The sequence below is a fragment of the Microplitis demolitor genome, chromosome 10, assembly GCF_026212275.2.
Source record: "Microplitis demolitor isolate Queensland-Clemson2020A chromosome 10, iyMicDemo2.1a, whole genome shotgun sequence".
NCBI lineage: Eukaryota > Metazoa > Arthropoda > Insecta > Hymenoptera > Braconidae > Microplitis > Microplitis demolitor.
In genome coordinates, this window is record NC_068554.1 from 865744 (window position 1) to 888004 (window position 22261).

At 33.5% G+C, this 22261-nt stretch overlaps 4 protein-coding genes across 5 annotated transcripts; 2 read left to right on the forward strand and 2 right to left on the reverse strand.

The window, feature by feature from the left end:
* Positions 1-85: 85 nt before the first annotated feature.
* LOC103571721 (KAT8 regulatory NSL complex subunit 3) lies at positions 86-4521 on the forward strand. Of its 2 annotated transcripts, none has more exons than XM_008549987.3 (7): positions 86-280; positions 382-624; positions 686-2034; positions 2106-2215; positions 2284-2638; positions 2721-2888; positions 3372-4521. In XM_008549987.3, exons 2-7 carry the CDS (start codon positions 389-391, stop codon positions 4301-4303), a joined length of 3150 nt encoding a protein of 1049 aa, XP_008548209.1. In that variant the 5' UTR covers positions 86-280; positions 382-388; the 3' UTR covers positions 4304-4521. The 2 variants fall into 2 exon arrangements, with proteins under 2 accessions (XP_008548209.1, XP_008548208.1); XM_008549986.3 differs by having other exon boundaries at positions 86-275; positions 336-624; positions 3372-4520.
* Positions 4116-11519, reverse strand: LOC103571720 (uncharacterized). The gene is made up of 10 exons (XM_008549983.2): positions 11483-11519; positions 9986-10152; positions 9759-9914; positions 8994-9255; positions 8475-8915; positions 8145-8330; positions 4862-6018; positions 4744-4797; positions 4553-4684; positions 4116-4193 (listed from the first exon to the last, which is right to left on the reverse strand). Exons 1-9 carry the CDS (start codon positions 11517-11519, stop codon positions 4565-4567), a joined length of 2580 nt encoding a protein of 859 aa, XP_008548205.2. The 3' UTR covers positions 4116-4193; positions 4553-4564.
* Positions 10429-19132, forward strand: LOC103571724 (disintegrin and metalloproteinase domain-containing protein 10). The gene is made up of 14 exons (XM_008549989.3): positions 10429-10996; positions 11889-12121; positions 12224-12371; positions 12532-12647; positions 13234-13645; positions 13723-14048; positions 14130-14254; positions 14934-15062; positions 15180-15348; positions 15420-15757; positions 15837-15964; positions 16040-16289; positions 16619-16867; positions 16941-19132. Exons 2-14 carry the CDS (start codon positions 12031-12033, stop codon positions 17817-17819), a joined length of 3360 nt encoding a protein of 1119 aa, XP_008548211.1. The 5' UTR covers positions 10429-10996; positions 11889-12030; the 3' UTR covers positions 17820-19132.
* A 919-nt stretch (positions 19133-20051) lies between these two features.
* LOC103571725 (E3 ubiquitin-protein ligase TM129) lies at positions 20052-22027 on the reverse strand. Its single transcript, XM_008549990.2, has 6 exons — positions 21515-22027; positions 21186-21438; positions 20886-21081; positions 20594-20788; positions 20371-20519; positions 20052-20305 (listed from the first exon to the last, which is right to left on the reverse strand). The coding sequence occupies exons 1-6, from the start codon at positions 21714-21716 to the stop codon at positions 20140-20142; spliced, it is 1161 nt and encodes a 386-aa protein (XP_008548212.1). The 5' UTR covers positions 21717-22027; the 3' UTR covers positions 20052-20139.
* Positions 22028-22261: the final 234 nt, after the last annotated feature.

Below are 22261 nucleotides of genomic sequence, written 5' to 3' on the forward strand. Positions count from 1 at the left end.
CAACCAGAGAACTGTCACTTGCCGCCATCTGACAGTTAAATTTGAAATTTTATTTTGCTGCCCCCACTACTTGACTCAAAAAAAAAAAAACCAAGCTAACAATCAGCAGTGAGGGGCGAGTGGAGAATAAAATGCTGTGGATCAGACGTAATTTATAAAAATAAATTATATAGAACATTGGAGGTAAAAAATTCTGCTTAAATTTTATCAGGTGTAATTGTAAATATAGAAGCAGTAATTAAATGGATCAAGATGTTGAGTAATAAAATAAACTGGTGAGGTGATGAAAAAAAAAATAATTGTGACGTATTTGAATAATTTATTTTAATTTGTAGTTGGATGTGTAATTTATGAGTAATTAAATTGAACGATGTCATCCAGTGGACTGATGGTGTCTCAAGGAGGTTCAAATCTCCCGGCTCCTGTCCTTGGTACTGATACTCCGGAGGAGAGTTCGAATAAACTGACAACGTTCTTACATAAATTAGCTGGGTATACTGATGAAGAAGTCAATGCGATTTTGAAGGAACATTGTTATGCTAGACCATGGAACTGGAGACCAGAGAATATTTATGTCAAGCCTACGAAGAAAATATTTTTTTCAAGGAAACCAGAGCTGATTCGGTAGGTTTATTTTTAGTAATTTATTTATTTATCTGTGTGACGAAGTAAATGGGGATTTTAGGGACAAGTCAATCCAAGGTGATGTGATAGACGTAGTGAATGTTGATGCTCCAGAAGAATTATCTCTGCCCTGTGATCTAACAAAAGCACGCCAGTGTACGGAGGAATTAGAAAAGTTGGCGAGCTTCGCACGTCCGGATGGCAGCAACGATGACTGGGAGGAGAAGATTGAAAAAAATTTCTGGTCTCCAGTGCAGAGGAGAATATTTACACGTATTTTTATGATCATCAATTCTGAGCGTTTGAACAGACTTGCCAAGGTCGATGATCAACTGGAGCTGGTGTATCGTCGTACGTCAGTCGATTCGTCGGCTAAAAGATTCCGCGAAGTGATGGCTTCCATTGGCTGGGATTACAGAATAGTCCAGTGGTTACACGGTCTGTTTATGGACAATTTATCCCGCGATAGTCTTGTAATTTATTTTGACATTCTCCAAACACTGAGAGCCAAAATACCTCAGCTGATTGATCGAATGATTGCGCCAGTGCCTAATGCCGTTGTCAAGCCGGGATCAATACCACTGGAGTCACTCAACGCGGTTCTGAAACGCTCATGGGATCCACTGGCAACTTGTATGAATAATAATCGCCCGAAAAAATTACCTGGTAATCCTATTTTAATCGTCGTACCCTCGGGAATAAATAATGTCTCTCCACGTCAGCATAAATGGATCACGCAACTGGGAGCACTTGGAATGCTGGTGACCGTCCATTCACATTTAGGACTAGCTGCCAACAAAATGACAATGATGACGTGCCTTGAGCAGCTGGTCCAAGCAACGCGTGCTAAAATTCAGGATATGAGGGGTGATTGTCCAGGAAGACCGATTATTCTAGTGGGTTTCAACTCCGGCGCTGCTTTGGCTTGTCAAGTAGCACTTCTGGAGCACGTCACCGCGGTTATATGTCTGGGTTTTCCTTTTGCGACAGTCGAAGGTAAAAGAGGTCTGCCAGAAGACACTCTGATGGACATCAGGTGTCCTATCATGTTCATAATCGGGCAATCTGCCACTCTGGTAAGACCAGATGACTTGGAAAATATACGAGAAAAAATGCTCGTTGAAAGCACTCTAGTTGTTGTCGGCACTGCTGATGACAGTCTGAGGATATCGACCAGCAAAAAAATTACTGAAGGAATTACCCAGAGTATGGTAGACCGTTGCATCATGGATGAAATCGCAGACTTTATTGGCGGCATTCTTTTACAACCACATCCACTACCTCTACGTCCGGCTGGGCTTTTAAATCTTGATAAGAACAAAAGAGAACCACGCAAGCGTAAAATTTCGACCAGCAGTTCCGTTGACAGCGAGTCGAATTTCCCAAATGTACAGAAAAAACCCCGTCCAGGTGCGGATTTACTGTTATACAGCATCTAAATCATCTGGTTAATTTATATTAATAATTAATTATTATTGCAGTAAGTGGGACAAATAATGTCGCCCATAATTCAGTTCCAAGGCGTAAATCCAAGATGATGAATTCCCAAAAGGTAAATCCTGACCAATTGCTATCTAGACAAACAGTTCAGGTAAATTTTACTTTTTACTAAATTTAAAATTTCCTGCAATCATCAATTACATTTAAATTATTATGCAGCTGAATTCAAATTCATCGAATGGAATCACACTAAATATTGGATCGATGGCAAGTCTGAGTCCTGTTGGTCCAATAAGATTGCCCGCTGGACCGGCGAATCAACCAAACAATCCAGTAAAGTCTAATTACAATTCAAATTCAAAGACACCTGTTTCATTCAGCAAAGTACCAAAAATGATGCAACCCAACAACCAGCAAAATTTAACGGGAAAATTAAAAACAATTGCGCCGATAAATAAACCATTGAGTAAAACTGTCCCTGGTAATTACAAGCCCATGGAAAAATCAGAGGCTAAACTCGTCACGGTGTTGACGTCAAATGGCAATCAAGTGCGCGTAGCAACACCTACTTCGGGTACTTTTTATTTTAATTAAAATTTATTTATTTAGTTTTAAAATGTAGTCGTGTAATTTTCTTTTAATTTTTTTTTTTGAAGGCGTTATAAATAAACCGGGAACTGGAGGCACTCTGACGGCATTACTTCACAGTAGGAAAAATTCGAGCGACAATTTATCTGAAGGAAGAGTTACCAATTCGTCGGTATCAATGAATTCCAGCGGATCCAATACGAGTACTGCGACAATCACATCTACAACCGCAAAAGGTAGAATATAAAATAAAACTTATGTTTATATTTATTTTATATTTTTTTTATATTATTTAAAAAAAACGAGGAATTTATCTCAATTATATAAATTGCCAAAAATTTAATTAAATAATAATTGTCAAAAATCAGTATTTTTTATATACAATTAAAAATTAATAATTAAAAAATATTAAGTATTGATGAAAAATTTTTTTAATATTTAATTTTATAAAAAAAAAATTTGCTCTACTTCGTATATAAAAATATGTAAATTACGCATTTGATAAATTAATATTTTTTTGTGTTTTTGAATAAATAATTTTTTTTTTTCGGTATTTTTGATTAATTTAATTTTTATCCTTTAATAATCCTTTCATGTATAAATCCTGCGGTTACTTTTTATTCAATTTATTTTCATTTAATTAATTAATTAATGAATTAATTATGGCTCTAATAATTATCTAAAAAAAATATACAAATATATGTAATAAATTTTTATAGCGATGGAGTGTGCAGGCCAAGGCGCAAATTTAAATATAAATAATTCACTCAGCATCACACGAGTCGACGACAGTACTGCAGCCAATGACAACAAAAGCTCGATAACAATATTGCCGTGGTCGAGCAAAATTAAAAATTCATTTAAAAGCGACAACGATTTGCCGAAAATAACACCCGTTGGTAACAAAAATTCATGGGAAAAAACAAACCAACAGCAAGCGACATCATCATTAAATAAAAGTAATCCACCATTAGAAATTAATGATGACGATCTAGGAAATATTTTAGACATACCAATAATATTTGCTAAAGACGATGATAATTTGAATGCTATTGAAAAATCACCGATATCTTTACCTCTAACTACCAGCAGTGAAACCGGACAGCAGAAAATAAATAAAATAAATCCAACAAAAGTCGTTTTGCTGAGTAATAAAGAAAGCAAAGTGTATCACCGTCCACCTAAAGCAACTCCGACGAATAAAACTGACCAGGATCAAAGTCAGCAAGACAGTCTTGTAAATCGCGTTATCTTTCAACGACGGATGCAAAATTCAACGATGTCTTCGGTGAACTGGAACAGCGCACCGCGTAATCAAACTTCAGCTCCACAATCAGGAGCCAATCAGGCTCTAATGAAATATACTAAAATAATTCTATCAAAACGACAGAATCCCAGTACGTCGACGACAAATTATACTGACCAGGTTGTGTTGACGAAAAATACTCCACGCAAACGTCTGTCTTCCCAAACGATCGTTGGTGATAAAAACCAACCGGGATTCGCTGGAGCTTCAGCACCCGTTAAAATGATATCTGGATCTGAAGACAAATGTAATAATGATGATGATAATAATGATAATAATATTGTACAAACTAAAACTAGTGATTGTAAGTTGTTCGATGAATCAGACATTAATGATTATAATTAACGGAGTGAATATTTTATTATAAGTGTAATAAAAGAATTTAATTGTTTAAAATTTTCATTTGATTTCAGTCTGTTGATTTTTTACTTCTTTCGCAGTTATAAGTTTCTAATCGTTATTTTTAATTATAATTAATTCGTATATTTATACTCTAATTAGAGTTAGATGTAACTGACATTTTAATTACCTGAGACTGTTATAAAAATTGATAATTATGTTAATAAATTATTTGGCTAAAGATATTTGTATTACCAATTAATTGGATCACTTGTCCATTTGCAGGGATTGATCTCCATTTCTTGAAGTAAATAGGGTGTACATTTTTTTACTGAGCTCGGGTCCCAGTTTTCTTGATGCTGCTGTTGACGTTATTGATCTTTTGATCTGTAAATAAAATAATTATAAAAAAATCCACAGGGATTAAATTGTATTGATATATTTACTGGAATGTCTTTTAGAAGATTTTCTCCATCTTCGCGGGAACAATTTAAATAAGCCTGTAAATAAATAAATAAACGAATGAAATAATGGACATTTTAGTGAATAATTGAAATAAATTACTTGAATTAATTGCTGAGGACTTGAATATACAGAAGATATGGCATCGGCAACTGCTAGACTGGAGTTATTGAATATGCAGAGTTGTTTCAGCCAGAGTTTTTTTAAACCATAGCCTTCTCTGTCAACTTGAATGGTATTTTTGTTATCGCCAGTGGCATAGAAATCAAGTTGGTTGTTTAATTTTTTATCCATCTCCAGTTTGTATGGAATTTCAGCAATCGATTTAGTGAACTGATAAATTAATAAACTCATGTCTGCTGGCTCCTCAATGAGTCTGCTGTTACATTTAGCCAGTATTTGTATTTGAATTAAATTTGCGTCGAACAGATTTCTGGAGACCTTGGGAATGTCGTCAATGCACTCGTACATTTTATTTGATGTTTTTTTCTTGCCTTTACTCTCGTGGTACTCGAAATATTTTTCTGCCCCATAGATCACCAGAGTTAGATTCATTTCGCGAACTGAATTGTACAAATTGGTGACGGCTGAGACGAATGATTTGTCGTGGATCAGTTGGATAACTTTATCCCAGGTCCAGATGATCAATAGAAATTTTTCCTGTTGCTCGCTTGTTGATGTACTGACTTTATTGTCATGATCTATTGAGTACTCCTCTACTATTCGTCTCCAAGAAATACTATTGGGTGCAGGTAATGAACTTTTAGTGGAGTAATCAACAGAAGATGCGTCCAACATCGAAATAATTTCATCATAAAAATTAAATTTACTTATGTTATTATGGAAATCAACTTTTATAAATTTCATACATTCACCTGGTTCAATATTTTTAATCCGCCTTTTCTCTATTTTCAATTCTAATTTTTCTCTGGCCAATTCTTTACGTTCTCTAACCTTATCATCGCTGAGACAACTTGCAGGTTTTTTTTTTCTAGCTCTTGGTTTTTTCGGGCCCGTCTCACATGTTGATGATGGCAAATAATTTTTTTGAGTTTTACTTTTTAGTTGGTTCGAAGGTTCATTTTTGTTTTCACAATAATTTTCGTCAGAAGATAAATTATAATTATCAATTTTTTTATAGTTTAATTTACCAAAGCCTGCATACTCTTCGTCTATATCAGATAAATCCATTATTTTGAAATTCAGACTAATTATTGATGACAATGTACAAAACAATACTACTAGACAATATTTATACACTTTTTAAAGTGTGCAATGCGATTCGACACTTTGTTCGCGCTTTGTAGACAATCGATATATTTCGAGATACAGCTGTTATCAATCGATACATTTGTAGTCCCGACAAAAAAAGATTTTATCTGATTATATATAAGTATATATGAGTATATATGATTATATAAAATTATATATGATTATACATAGTCATACATGGAATTATATATAATTATATATAACCTATATATAATATACTTCCCAGAACTTTTTTGGTTTTTTCTATTGCAGGACATTGTAATGAACAAAAAACGTTTATGTTGTGATGGGTTATTCCCAACAGATGCAAAGTTACGGGCTACTCTCCGAAAGAAATCATCTTTACCTATGTCCACCCATCTCCACCCAAATTAAGCCATCAGCTTATGGGTCTGTATTCAAAAAATAAATACTCCCTAGTACTTTTTGGGTTTTTTCTAGTAGCATTCTGACATTATGCCTCTATTCTCTTTGTCTTCATATATTGACTTCTATCGCATCACCGAATTGTTTCAAAGTTTGATCAAATGTAAGGGTTAATTGTAAAGTCTTCGACCTTGGTATAAAAAAATTTGTGACGGGGCGGGACTACAAGGCCCTCAGAAGCATTACCCACTGGCCTAGGCTGTGGGGCTTATGAGTTGGTAAGTTTTGAATTACAATTATTTGTTTATAAGTAATTTTAATTATCTATAATCTATCTTATTATTTATTTATTTGTATTATTATTATGATTATAATTATTTTTTTAACTTGTTGATTAACTATCCAAATTATAAAACATAAATTATTGCGAAATCTGTCCGTCTTGTGCCACGTGGTACGAACACGTGGTCGAATGACATTAAGACATCAGTGGGTGGACGAGATTATGGTCAGAAAACAGCAGTCTCCCATTTCCCTCGGGTGTGGAATCTGTTGTTGGGTAAGTTTTCTCATCACAAATAAACTTGTACTGATAATTACTTAACAATTTTTTTTCTAGAAATCGTTAGAGACAAAACAGACTGGCAGAGTGACAGGACAGCAAAAGAAATTAAAAATTGGTTCCACAAGCATTAGGGGTACAAATTCAACGAAAAGTACCACTACTGATATTTGTTATTAAGTGTTTATTTTTTCGTTATCATTTTAATCGTTATTATTATTCTATTTATTTCGAGAGAAATGTTAAAGAGCGTCGATTTTTTGTTTTACTTTATAATGATTGTTGTTAATAGTAATATAGTAATAATAACATTATATGATGACTCTAATTTACGATCAGACTTTTTTATTTTTTGTGATCAAGAAATGACGGGTTTACTGATCTACTTATTTGACAATTTTTAATTTAGAATCAAATTCAATTCGCGTATGAGTTATTACAAATGGATTATTGATGCTTGAATGCGTCATTTTTAATGCGCACTGCAATACCATACTATAATTGATTAAAAAATAGAAGTACAAAATTCCTTTACGATCTGATTTCGTGCGCATTTGAGTTGGGTTTTAAGCCTACTATAACCATCCTCAAACGAACACTGATCAGCGCCCTTTTCTGCCTGGCGGTGGCGCTTGGTACTAAGATTGCTTTTTCAAGCAATTGCGCCCATCTTCTCTCTCTCTCTCTCTCTCACGCTTCCTTTCTCTCTCTTCTTCAACGTCTTCGCTTCCGAAAATTTATTGATTTTATTTCGTTTCAACGAAAAAATTTTTTCTCTCCTTTTTTTTCACTCGCACTTATATATATATATATATATATATATATATATATATATATATATATATACATGTAATTATAAAATATGAATGAATTATCAACAAGTATAAATAAATGAATTTCTTCTAATTTTTTTTTTTTCTAAATAAAATATTTTTTTTTTCATTACTTCGGATGGATTTATATTTTATTTCTCAATCTTTTTGTTTTCACATTTTTAATTATAGTTTCTGACTAAAACAATTATAAAAATAATGTATTGCTATAAAATATTAATTTAAATACAACTCAGTAAACTTATATAAATAATTCATCATTTTTTTATCCATAGATGTTTATTTTTTATGTACAACATACCAATACAGCCGTAATTCAAACAGCTTACCATAAAAGTTGTTTAGAACTGACGGTAAATAGTTGTCCCGTTAAAAATATAATTTACTAAATATTTTGATACTTCTGGCGGACAAGTTGACCAATATTCTTCAATAACTTCTTCCTCACTCTCGCCATAAATATCAAGCCAATATTTATGCAAACACTTTAATAAATCAATCATCGTTTCATTATCATTATCCTGATGGGACATTATTTCTAAAATTAACAATAATAATTAATAAACATGAAAAAAAATCTGAAGAACCATTGACCCTGTGGGCTAACCGATAACTGTCCTTTTATTGAAATTTTTTACAACGGAAAGTTCAAAATAAATGATTGGATAGCAAATTAACTTACCAGCATCGAGTTTAATCATAATCTTAGTAAGTGGACACAAAATATTTATGTCAACTTGATAACGCCGTTTTTTGAACCAATTGATCATTACAACGCAGTCATAAATACAAGATGCTTTGTCGTCATCCATCGGAATCATATTTTTTTCCAACTTTTCCAGAATCTTTGTCAAAACATCAATTATTTTCTGATGGTTGCCGATACGATTTTCCGTTTGACGTTGGAGTATTTTAGACACGATCTCTATCCAAAGATCTATGACAACTCGGTCCTGCTGCTGATTCTCGTCTTCTTCAGCTTCGGGTTCTTCTGCAGACATCAGCTGGTTGTAAGTTTCCACTAGTGACATCAGCAAAGGATTTATTTCAAATATTTCATTGAGAAATATTGTATTAGCAGTGATCGACTGCATCAAAGTCAAAGCCCCAGTCAACAGTAAATCTATTAATTGAATAATTATAATAATTAATCATTGAAATTCAGTAAATTACTTGATTTACTTTATAAACTGATAATTACTGTTTGTCGAACTACTGAAAATAAATATCAACGCATCTGCCAAAGGTTTTCCGTTCAACAAGTACTCGCGCCAAGGGGATGTGATATTTATTTGCATATCACGTGCTCCAGCTTGAAGTACTCTCAGCACTTGGATCAATGTCTCAGTATCACCAGAGGACATCATGCTTATTAATTTAGTCACCAGAGTCGGTGTATTGGTAATGCGCGTAAATGCTGCTGGTTGTGAACACAAGTTTCCAATAATGCCTACGATGATTTCCTGTAAGTATTGAAATTAAAATTAAAAATTAAATAAATATTAATCTATATCTATAAAATAATAAGTGTTTTTTTTAACACCCACCCATCAAAAATTAATAAATATTTTGACACGAAATTCGCACTTCAAACTTCTGCGTATTTTAAAGAAGGTTTTTAGCTACATATTGTTATTATTATTTTTAATATCAATAAATTTAATCGATTATCGATCATTCTTTATTTTTAAATAAAACAAAAGAACATTATATATGGGAAATTTCGCGCCAAATCGACCACTTTCGAATTTGAACTTTGATTTTACTCGATCAAACAATTTTCAGAATTTTATTTAATTTTTTTACCCAACCAAAAAAAAATATGATTTCTATTTGATTAAGCTATAACTTTTTCAAAATTTAACTCATCAGTTCGTTTTTTTTTTCAAAATTGTCATTATCAAATGTAGTTTTTAAAGAAAATTATAAAAAGATTATTTGGTTATTCAGATATAAATATATTTACCGTGCATCTTGGATCTGGTGAATTGTCAATAACAAATTCACTGACAGATAGAAAATTATTTTCACACAAAAAATCAACAACGTCTTTTTCAGTTGTCATATCCCAGAGATAACTAAGTTGGGTTTCCAAGTCAGAAGTCCATTGTTCTTCATTAATCTAGACAAATAAATAAACAATTAGTTAATTTACTCATTTTAAATTTAATAATCAGCTCTTTAAATTCTTACCTTTGACAACATCACCAATCTCCTCAATATCCAAGTCGCACTGTAAGTCGTCTCTCCAACATTGTCACCATTAGCAACCATGCGTTCGTTGTCAGTGATATTTAACTGCTCAATCTCAGAAATTGTGTCCTCACTAGACATTTTTAACGATAACTGATAAATTTTTACTTAACAAAACGATGTCAGGCATTTACTGCGCGCACTGCGAACAAAACAAAAGAATGGATCCAGTAAACTAGACGACAGGCATAAACACGACAAGTCCAAGTTTGTGATGAAGACTCAACACCAAGAATTTAAAGTTTTCCTTTAGATGGCGGCACAGTACAAAGAATCCATCCGCGCCAAGAAAGACGCATGCGCACAAACAAGAACACACATGCGAATAAATGACAGGAGAAGTAGAGGTAGGAATAAAGATTTAAAATACATTTAAGCCCAGGGTAGACACAGACAGCTGCTGGAGTGGAGATAGAGATGAAATGGGGTGATTGTACATATCATGTAGTTGTGTTGAACCGGAGCCGGATCGTTGAGCGGTCACACAAAGAAAGAAACAAAAATTAAAAGAGAGTCTGCTGCTGGTAGAGCAGAGCAACAAAAGAGCGAGAGAGAACTAGACAAGAACACCCGAGAGTAGAGTCAGTGGAAAGTGAGTGCGTTGGCGAAGTAGGGAGTCGTTGTCCTCCAAGTCCTCGTTCGTTCGTGTCCAGCAACCACCAACCGGACGACCAGCACCAGTGCTACGCGAACTGCCTTCTCGTTCGTGTCATTCTCTTCAGTTAAACTATTTTTTTTTATTTACATCTGTATTATTATTTTTTTGATTGTTTAGAAAATTAACTTATGTTAGCACGTGCTGGTAATTTTTTGAATTTATGCGTCAGCGATGTGATCTAGAAGAACTGATATTGAAGAAAAAACATTTAATTTTACACTAGACGTTGGGAGAACCGGTAGACAATCACCCAGTGGAAGGATCAAACGCCTCGGAGTTTTTTAAAAGTACAGGTGTGTAGGCGTTGATTATTAAATTACACTACTATTTTTTATTAATTACTATTTCCATACATAATAGACATTTTATTTTGTGTACGAGATCATACGCCTTTAAAGTCACTCTTCTATACGTGATTGTACACCTGGAGAATGATTGCTACATGACAGTGATGCCAAATCTACCTATAAGATTGATGATTCATCTCAAACCGCTAGACAATGATCCTGCCCGCTCGCGTACGCCTTTAAATATATAATATATATATATTGTTTTCTTAACAATTATAAAGTTTTAATGAGGATCTTAAAATTTCTCATGACCTCAATCTACCCTCGACCTACATCAGCATTGCTCATCATCACCAGCAGCTTAATCATCATCATTGTCATGAGCAGTAGCAGCAGCTGCATCAGCATTTGAGTAACATTCGATAATAATTTCCAGCTGAAAGTTTTATTTATTTCTGCAATCTAATAGTTACTTAATAACAATATTACGATGTTTATATTGTTCAGGTTGCAGCACGCGGTACATTATTTTGTTTCTCTTGAGCGAGCAGCGCGTGCTTACTTATCAATTAAATAATCCTATCAAATAAAACGTAACAACCTTAGTCACGAGATAGAGACAAAGATACAAGACAATGTGGAAATCGAACAAACAAATTCTACACCCCAGTACTGTCCCCGTAGAGTCAATTCTTTAATTTGTTTTTTTTTTTATACGGTTATTATTATTATTTTTTTGTACGCTCCCTCGATTTTTCCGCAAGTGAATACTGTCTTTGTATTTTACCGTTACAATGAACAAACTGGTGTTGCTGGTTACAGAAGCGTACTGGTTTTAAGACAAGCCAATGTAAATATTTAAATATAATAAAATACGTAATTTATTTGTCAACAGAGTAGAGGAAAATGGAATTGCTGGGCTGTGTGAGCAGGGAGATGGCAGCTAAGCCAGAGAGATAGCGTTAGTTTGAGCCGTGTGGAGACCGATACGTGATACGCTCCTGGGGAAGTTAAACGGGCCCCGGGGACTGATCGTGATGCCAACCGCGACAATCCAATGGGCCCTTGCTATCCTCTCGCTTGCACTCATTGACGCGTCTCCTCTTCATCCTCTTCCGCCGCACGCAGGTAAGGGACCACGTATTTCCGTTTGTTTTATTTGTTGTAATTTATACTGCCGACAATAATTTATTATTACTGTGATAACAACCGAGAAAATAAATATTTAAGGAATTACCAAGCGGTCTTACATCGGTTACTATGAGCCAGTTTCGTATGACACAACTATTTTACAACGACATCGAAGTCGTGGACGACGAGATGTATCCGAAGCCACCAAGTTTCAGCCAATTGTACTTCACCTTCGGGCATTCGACAGGTGATAAAATCCATTATTGATTTAATTTAAAGACGTCATAATGTGTTTGTTATTATAATCAAGATACTAAACTTTATGGTTTCTCGACGGCCTTGGGCTATTCACTTTATTATTATTTACTTATTAAATAATACATGTTATTTTTATTTTTAAAATAAAGAGAATGGACAATGCGACTCGTTCAAGACACTGTCTTTGCAAAGGATGCTGTTTTTGAAGGAACAAATGGACCAATTGCCTTTGACTCTTCGCACTCTTACACTGGAACTATTGCTGGTAATTAATACTTTAAATACTTTATCAAGAAACAACATTTCAAGATTTCCCGCTGTCTTAGAGCTCCAAAAGCTCAAAAACGTTATTAGTCACATATTTTAAAGCTTTTCGAAGTCAAAAACTCCGTATGCGGAGAGATTTTTTTTAAAAACTCCAAAACTTCGAGTGAATTCGGATTTAAATAAAATCCATAATCTCCAAATTGACTCCCGATTTTTTTCAGTGTAAAACGTCATCTGATGAAAACTCGATTTTCAAAAATCGGACCGAAACCAATAACTTCCCTTTTTTTGAAAGTTTTAAATTTTTATAGCGGGAAGTTGAAAACATGTCAGCTTGCTGATTAATGTTGGAAGAGAAACAATGTGCTCTTATAGGTCTTATATATTTTTGTTACCACTCAGAAGACCATTACACCATTACTTTAACTTCCATATTCATTTATTCTCTGATAAATAGAGTAGAGTTGCTTTTAGTTTTCTACTTCAAGTTTCATTTTCTTCTCAGCAAGATAAATTAATATGCTTACTTGGTACTTTAGCTACAGATATACTTGACATTAGCACACGTTGCTTTTTTTTCACAGAGGACGACAATGCCATTGTGGAAGGAATAGTGACAGAAGACGGTCTGTTTGATGGATTCGTTTCTACGGGCGCTGAAGAGTATTACTTTGAGCCGACAAGCAGATATTTAACGAGAACACAAGATTCTGAGAATAAAGACAACGATACATCACCTACTTATCATACTATAGCGTATCGCGCTTCAGACGTCGTCGCTCCACCGCAACCGCGTCGTTGTCCCAGTCGAGAACTGCATAAAGGAAATTTAAAAAATTTTGTAGATGAAAACAACAGCAAGAAAAATGAATCCTTTGAGCCCTACTTTGAGCAGCTTCAGGACCAAGAAATTCGCGACTCTGGGGGTTACTATTCGCGTGAATTAAATCGGAGGCAAGCAAACAAAGGAGGCTCAAATGTTCAATTTATTGACGGGTAAAAAAAATATTTATAGACGTAAAATTGGTTTTATTTGTCATATAAAAATATATGAATATTTGGTTGTATTGTAGGATCAACAGAGACAGATTCACCAGACATTTACACAAGCGGGCGACAGTCGATCCCCGTAAAACGACATGCATGTTGTACCTGCAAGCCGACCATCAGTTTTTCTCTCGATACGGCACCGAGGAAGCGTGCATCGAAGTCATGACAAGACATGTCCAGCGAGTTAATTCTATTTACAAACACACTGATTTTAATCAAGATGGAAGACCTGACAATATAAGTTTTATGATAAAGAGAGTCAAAGTACACAACGCAGAGGCGATGAAAGATCCCCACTATCGATTCCCAAACAGTTACGGAGTCGAAAAATTTTTAGAACTTTTTTCAGGTAACTGCATACATTGTTTGTTGATGCAGTCATTAAAATATACCGCTATATTTGAAGTCATATATATTTTTATTATTTTAGAGGAAGATTATGACGCATTTTGTTTGGCCTACATGTTCACGTACCGGGACTTTGAGATGGGGACACTTGGACTCGCCTGGACAGGCGATTTAAAAAATGCCGGCGGCGTTTGTGAAAAGAACGGAGTAAGAATATCATCCCAGATATTAAATTTTATTATATATATATCTATACATATATTAATTTGAGGTTTTTTTTTGGTTTAATATTTTTTGAACTCTCGTTTAGTTAAACAATAAATTTTATTTAAATGCAAATTTATTTAGTGTGTCAGCGTATGAGGCATGATGAATGCGCGCGCTTTTATCTGTATGTACACTCTCTTAACCACCTGGAAATAGGTACAGACAGAATTGGAGCTTTTATAACCGGGGTATACAGGATATTAAATATTGATCGAATAGTCGTTATAAAAAGAGCTAAACAATTTTTCATCTACCTCAACATCAATGGCTTGTTTTACGTTTATATTTATGACACGTAAAAAATTTAATATTTTATTTTATTATTTAAACACTTGGTCAGCTCTATTATTTCATAACAAATTGAGAAACATTAAATATGCAGTAAATTATATATTATTCATGCAATGCTGAAGCTTTGAAAAGAATATAAACTAGATATTTATAATAATAATAATAATTTTAACACGGTGTCCATATCTGTTTTTCCGATCGAATTTTCACATGACAGGATTCATTTGATTATTTAATTTGCCTGTCAGATCGAACATATTGGACGAATTTTTGTTAATATTTATGTCCAGTTAAATATTTATTAATTTATTTTAACTTTTTTTTCCAGCATTACAGAGGAAGCATGAAGTCGCTGAATACCGGAATCGTAACTTTACTAAATTATGGGAAACACGTACCACCAGCTGTTTCTCATGTAACTCTGGCACACGAAATTGGCCATAATTTTGGCTCACCGGTAAGTGAACCAATTAACAAGATTACTTGTGTAAAACAACCATAAAAATTAAATTAAATTAAATTAATAAAAGAAAATAAAACCAACTGTTGAAACTTGTTACGGGATAATTTACAGCACGACCCAGAACAGTGTACGCCAGGTGGTGAGGATGGAAATTTTATAATGTTCGCCCGTGCAACCAGTGGTGACAAGCGTAACAACAATCGCTTCAGCCCATGCAGTCTCAACGCCATAAATCCAGTGCTAAATACTAAAGCACGGTCGCCCAAAGGCTGCTTCACTGGTAAAATTTATATTTATTTAAATTTGTATGAGTAATTAATTATTTATAATTTATGTGATGATTAATTATAGAACCACAAGCGTCACTTTGTGGCAATGGAGTTATCGAGGACGGGGAAGAGTGTGACTGCGGATGGGAAGAAGATTGCCGTGATTCCTGTTGTTTTCCTCAGCGCCGGTATCCACCGGCAGAAGAAAAACCCTGTACTCTGACTCCTAGATCTATTTGCAGTCCTAGTCAAGGTCCTTGCTGTACAACAGACTGCAAATTAAAGTTTTCTGACAAGTGCCGAGAGGACAACGGCTGTCGGGACGCCAGTTTTTGTGATGGCAGGTCACCCCACTGTCCTCCGTCTATCAACAAACCAAATAAAACTATTTGTAATCGCGAGCTGGTGTGTTTTATGGGAGTAAGTAATAATCTAATGACATTTTATCAAAATATTTTAGTTTAAAAATAAATAAATTAATTTTTTAAAATTATTTTAGGAGTGCACTGGGAGTATTTGTCTTGCTTATGGCTTGGAATCTTGTCAGTGTATCCCTGGGCCTGATGATCCACCGACCAAAGCTTGCGAGCTCTGCTGCCGGATTCCTGGTGGCAATCAGCCTTGCCTGTAAGTTCATTAAATTTTATTTTGTTTTGTTTTATTTAGCTCAGTTATGTTTATTATTTGTTTAAACTGTCCTAGATCATCATTCGACTGGAACTCACCGCCCTATGATATTCCTGACATGTTTTCAAAACCCGGAACGCCGTGCAACGATTACAATGGGTACTGTGACGTATTTCAAAAATGCCGGGAAGTTGATCCAAGTGGACCCTTGGCTACACTCAGGAAATTATTGCTGTCAGATGAAAGTCTGGCCACGTTCAGGAGATGGGTCGTCGAGCATTGGTATGCAGTTGCTATTCTCATTCTCGCAGCGATATCTTTACTCGTAAGTACAGAAAACAATTAATTATAATTTTTTTAACTTGAATTTACTATTGAAAAATTTATTTTATCAGAAGATGAATTTTATTTTTATATTTTATTTTATTTTTATTAATTTTGTGTCTATTAGAGACACTGCAAAATAAAGTCAAAGGATAAAAGTACTGAGGAAAAGTGTAAGTTATTTATTTTTAACAGAAACAAAAATAGTTACTGCTCATTGCTTTGATTCCTCGGTATTTGCCCAGTTCTGCTGTAAAAAAAATGTATTTTTTAATTTATAATTTAAAATAATTGTAGAATTATTTTATTAATTTTATTCTGTCAACGCAGGTAGCAACGATTCGGTTCCTCGGCAAAAGGTCGAACCCGAAGCTCAAGTCGGTGACAATAATCCACAGTTCAACGACCGAAACAGTGAGATTGCCACCGGAAGGTGCGGAGGGAGTGACCATTCACCCGCCGGCAGTCAGGGCGAAACTTCCGTTGAACCAAAAAGTAAGGGAAAAACGACGGGATAACAAACAGAAGAATCTCTTGGTAACTAATTCAGTTAACAACAGTAACAACAAGACAGCAAAGGTAGACAAATTACGATAAACTCTAGTAAAAATAAACTGCCTCGTCTTACAATAATTTTAATTTGTTGTTATAGATTACGACCATGATGAGAAGGAGAAGTAAACAGCCACCGGAATTAGCTAAGAAGAAAAAGAAAAAGAAGAAACGTGTGGTGCCAATTGTCGGTGAAGAGCCAGGTCGCAAACGTATTGAGGTATCAACAGCGCTACCACTACCACTGCCTTCTACTGCTGATCAATCAGTTCCCATGCCTGCTGAAGAGACTCCGAGAAAAGTATCTTCCAAGGAAGTTGGAGTGAAGAAGAAACGTAAGAAAAAAGAAATAAATTATTCAATTACCCAAGGAGATGACGACAATGAAGTCACAGCTGGTGATAATTCAGACCCTAAGAGTAAAGTTCGCTCTTGGTTACTGGCGTCTCACGGTAGAGTAGAACCAACAAGTATCGCGGCTTTACCAAAAAGCAAATCAACACCAGTAGGTCTTGCTGGTTCTCCAGCGGTTCCAAGTCCACGAACTGCTGCTGCTGTCACTGCCGCAACTTCAAGAACGCGACCCATGAATATCAGAAGGTCAGCGGACACAAAAGCTCAGCGTACTGTCAACTCTACCCGAGCCAAGGATCCAGCAAACGAACGTGTGAGACTGCAAATTGTATACAAGCCACCGTTCAAGTTCAGTGTCAAGCTCAGAAAAACTGACAAAAATCTCCAAACATCCGGTAATCGTAAAAATGTACGAAATTATCATCCAAGAACGGCAGTGCTAGTTCGTGCGTCAAACAAAAAAGATAAATTCAGGAAAGGCCAGCAAACATCAACGTCTGCAGGAGTAAATGCTACTGGTCGAGCCATCGAGTCTTCCCACGCTGCCAACTCAGATCTTCATACTGTTCCTTCAGATCTTGAAGTTCTGCTGTCGGAGAGTGAGTTTTTATTTTCCGATGCGTGACATTTGTCACCGGTCATCCGGAATTGGATGAAAAAAAATTATAACGAGTATGTAAAATAAAGTAATAGAAAAAATCTACATATACATATATAGATTTATAAGTTTAGGTATAATAATAATAATTTTATAAGCCATGAGGATGAGGATAAAAAAATTAAACGGAAGAAAGTCCAAAACGAATAACATAACTACTAGTCTTTCGTGAATTGCATTCCTTTTAATAAGTATTTATTTTATTTACTACTGTATTTTGCTCATTACAAGCAGTATATATATGTATTTTTTTTTCGTAAGTTTATAATTATATGCCGTAAAAACCTTAATGACAAACGAAGCTTTATCATAAATTTAAATACAGTAAAAAAATTTAAGTCGGTATTGACTAATAATGATGTAAAGTAATAGCAAAACTAAAAAAAAATACTCAGTGTAAATATACTGTTACCTGTGATTATTATAAATATTTTTTTTCGTTATTATTTCTTCCATGATCGTGTCCCGAGGCTATTGATCTGTCGTCTTCCTAACTCCGGCACGTGCATGAAAGTGTCTCTTGACGATCCTCAAGCACGATCGCAAAAGACGGGAACAAAATAATAAAATAGTTAGATAGCATTTTTTAATAATCAGTAACTTTATACAATTATTTAAATTTAAAAATATACATCATGTTATTCATTGTGATATGTGCCAATAAGAGGTACCAGTGCACTGCCGATCATTTACATAAATTAATAATAAATACATGTGACATTTACTTTCTTGCCTTAAATGCTTATCCAATTTTGGCAGACATTATTAATATTTTTATTTTTTGAGTAACAATAAATACCTTAATTTTTGATGATCAATTAAAAAGAAAATATAATAATAATTAAATAAACAAATCGAGACTATCAATGTAGCCTAATGTTGTAAAAGGCTTAAACCTACATTTCCTATTGTACTTTTTATTCTTGACATTCCTAATAATTGTAACTAGAATACAAATAATTATGTGAGTTTATATTTTTACTGATAAATAATTAACGAAAAAACAAAAAAAAAATAATTATATGAAATGTAAATATTTGTAGAGCATAATATACTTAACATGTGCTCGAAAAAATGTACTTACTGAGTACATAAATTAAATATGAATCGCTTAACAAAAATATTTCGTCCAAAATAATTGAAAATAGTTGAATATAAATGAATAATTATAAAAAATACATAATTACTCACATTTTCTATTGTTGTATACAAGAGTATTGGTCTGCTGTATTTTTTCACGGGCTTTGTATAAATAGAATATTAATGACGGCTGTATTCGTTTGTTGTACATAAAAAATAAATATCTATGGATAAAAAAAAATGATGAATTATTTATATAAGTTTACTTACTAGTATTGAAATTAATATTTTATAGCAATATATTATTTATATGATAATTATTTTAGTCAGAAATAATAATTAATAATATGAAAATAAATTTATTAAAAGTTATTACAGAATTTTGAACAATGGATTAAGGAAAAAAATATAAATCCACCCAAAGTAATGTAAGAAAATTATTTTATTTGAAAAAAAAAAAAAAAAAAAAAAGTAATTTCTATAATTGATCAACGGATCATTAAACACACACGGACGTTGAGTACTATCGACTGATAGTTATTACAAATCCCGACGGAGAGCGCACGGTCACCAGAGTTTCTTCTATGAGAACACTTGAGGCAGACGTTTCAAGTCTCATCGAATATGACAGTTCGGTCGGTTGTAACTGGCTCGCTCGCTGCTGAAGTTAACAGCAGATTTATTTCCATTAATTTCACAAAATTTATATTATACATGCATATTTCTTTCAATATACTTTCAACTAAAATGGTAATCTTGAAATAGCATATCGCAATAATGTGAAATAAATTAAGTATTTAAAAATAAACATTAATATTTGAAATAATGGTTAAGAAATTTTTTGACGTCGCAAATTTCAAAGTCGACGTCGCTGACCGACTTTAAACTAGTCCGTTATTTGCTGGGCCAGCTTCGTTGTGTGCATCAACAACCTGAGCTATATAACTTCAGCCATATAACCTCAGCTGCGTCGTGGACATCAATGACTCGGGTCAGATGTGTTAAGTTCCATTAAATAGTCCATGAATTCCTATTTTTACAAAGTCGTTAAACTATAGCTATTGGTATTTATAGCTAATTGATGATTTAATACTTTCAATAAACTCAAAAAATTGGAAATATCTTAAAAAACGTATGTTTATTCAAAAATATAACTTTAACTATTTAAAATATAAATCACAAGTCAGTAATTACGTCAATACTTATATCAAGTTTTATTGTCTGTGGAAGAATTTTCGGCGTTATAAAATGGATCATACGCGACGTAACTCACGTCTGTAAGGCAAAAAGTTGAACGGCACTGAGGACAGCTACTTTTTATTTGCATCAAATTTTCAATGGGTTTCGTTAAATCGACTGACGTTGTTATAAACCTACAAAAGAAACATAATTTTATAAAAATATTTTAATTACTATCTCATAGAGATCAGTAGCCTACCACTTTACTAAGCAGTCAACGCATAGTCTTGGAGGACAATTGCATGATTGACATGCTGGATTATTGTCCAGTGTTGGAATTTCGGGACAACGTTTTACTAATTTAACATCCGATGTTACATTAATACAGACTGCGCATTTTTCTAATTCCTGTAAAAATAATCGTATTCATATTTATTATCAGCAGTAATTTTTCATGGCCATTTATAAAATCATAAACGTACTAGATTAGTAAAATAAATAGGGTTTTTCATAACTTCTTCTTTTATCCAATCAATGCATAGTTCTTTCAATCTCTTGGGAAATTCACATTTCGGCATCGTAACTATTTGCATCGTAACTTTTCCCGTAAAGTTTTCAATGTCATTATAATTTAGTCTTATCGTGAAATTTTTTCCGCCTTGTTGTGTCGTACAAACCTGAAATTGCATTACCAGTAATTAAACTTACTTTTAAATTTCAGCATTTGAAAAAATATACTTCATCAGATCATTTATTAAAAGCATAATCATTTACCCGATATTTAACATAAGTTGATCCAATATCTTCAATGGTAGCTGACGGGGATGTGTATGTGTTTACTTTAAAACATACTAATTTAGAATTAGACTGCTTAGCTATTTCTAATTTATAAGACGAGACTTGTATGATCCAACTGTCTGTTACCACAACTTTGGTAACTGTATTCGTTGCGATTTGTAATTTCGTCAAACTATAAAAATAATAATTAAATTAGTAAACCAGTCGGACTAAATTATGCTTAACTAGAACAAGATGTCCAAGAATAAAAATTATCAATAACTTGAATTCAAACACCTTTGGAATTCCGTATTGACATTAGAAGCGATATCGATCCATGATTTGTTATCATCATCACAATAAATAGACAAATTTTTAGCTATCGGGTGTTGGGACCAATTATTCGTCGACCATCTGATTACTTTAGCAAGAGTGTAAATTGGACCAACTAGTGCACAGAGTGACAATGTCATCCATAATGAGTGTTCAGTTCCAATAAATAATTGCACAGCATCAACATGACCCAGTAATGTCAATCCGATTATGTAAACTATGGATTAAATTTTTTAACAAATTATTAGTCATTTTTTTTGACAGGTGTAAAGATTTTTGCTGTCCGTACTTACTGAAGGGAAGTAATGAATGGACAAGAAGAGTCACTATACTTCTTTTAATATGATACTGCACAAATGCTGTTGATTCATTGCCCAACCAGGAAGAAAATACTTCGGAAATAGTAAATCCTGCGGACACAAATTCTCGGGGTGGGTAAACAATACCAGCGACAAATAGTCCATAAAAAATAGTATATGCTATGACATTAGACATTTTATTTTATTTATTTTTTTTTTTTTCAAAATAGTGATGATGATAATTTTAAATATGCAGTTTGATTGTTCAGATTTTTTTTGACATTAAAACTTTAAAGTATGGTTACTTTTTTTTTCACTGTTTAAAAATGTATACGTGGATAAAAATATAGTTTTATATTTATTAGTTTGTATAACGTCATAACTATTTTAAAAAACTGTCTTTTAATTAGATACGAAAATAAATGTTTTCTAGAAGGTTGTTATTTTATATTTATTATTAACAAAATTGATTGTAAATTGGGTTATTTTTATGATTTATGTTTATCAATATTGTCTACATATATAAATATATTTTTTATTTTATCTTCAATGGAATTCACCGTTTGGTTTTGAGGAAGATATCACTTTTTCCGTTGGTAGATACAGCCATTTTCTCTTACTCCGATCATGCCTGATAAAAAAATATTCATTGGTATCAAACATTGTTAAATAAACATTGAATTTAATCATTAGATAGTAAAGAAATACAGTACTAAAAATTAAACTTAATGTTTCAAATTT

Excerpts from the sequence above, each read along its gene's own strand:
- LOC103571720 (XM_008549983.2), bottom strand. The coding sequence starts at position 11,519 with ATGTACCGCGTGCTGCAACCTGAACAATATAAACATC. Across the intron at positions 10,153-11,482 it reads ACCTGAACAATATAAACATC|TAAAAATTTATCAGTTATCG; the intron begins GTAATATTGTTA and ends CGTTTTGTTAAG. Across the intron at positions 4,798-4,861 it reads GTCCTCAGCAATTAATTCAA|GCTTATTTAAATTGTTCCCG; the intron begins GTAATTTATTTC and ends ATTTATTTACAG.
- LOC103571725 (XM_008549990.2), bottom strand. The coding sequence starts at position 21,716 with ATGTCTAATGTCATAGCATATACTATTTTTTATGGACTATTTGTCGCT. Across the intron at positions 21,439-21,514 it reads CCATTCATTACTTCCCTTCA|TTTACATAATCGGATTGACA; the intron begins GTAAGTACGGAC and ends TTTAATCCATAG. Across the intron at positions 20,520-20,593 it reads CTATTTATTTTACTAATCTA|GAATTAGAAAAATGCGCAGT; the intron begins GTACGTTTATGA and ends TTATTTTTACAG.
- LOC103571721 (XM_008549986.3), top strand. The coding sequence starts at position 371 with ATGTCATCCAGTGGACTGATGGTGTCTCAAGGAGGTTCAAATCTCCCG. Across the intron at positions 2,639-2,720 it reads CGTAGCAACACCTACTTCGG|GCGTTATAAATAAACCGGGA; the intron begins GTACTTTTTATT and ends TTTTTTTTGAAG. Across the intron at positions 2,889-3,371 it reads CACATCTACAACCGCAAAAG|CGATGGAGTGTGCAGGCCAA; the intron begins GTAGAATATAAA and ends AAATTTTTATAG.
- LOC103571724 (XM_008549989.3), top strand. The coding sequence starts at position 12,031 with ATGCCAACCGCGACAATCCAATGGGCCCTTGCTATCCTCTCGCTTGCA. Across the intron at positions 14,049-14,129 it reads ATTTTTAGAACTTTTTTCAG|AGGAAGATTATGACGCATTT; the intron begins GTAACTGCATAC and ends TTATTATTTTAG. Across the intron at positions 15,965-16,039 it reads GGTGGCAATCAGCCTTGCCT|ATCATCATTCGACTGGAACT; the intron begins GTAAGTTCATTA and ends AAACTGTCCTAG.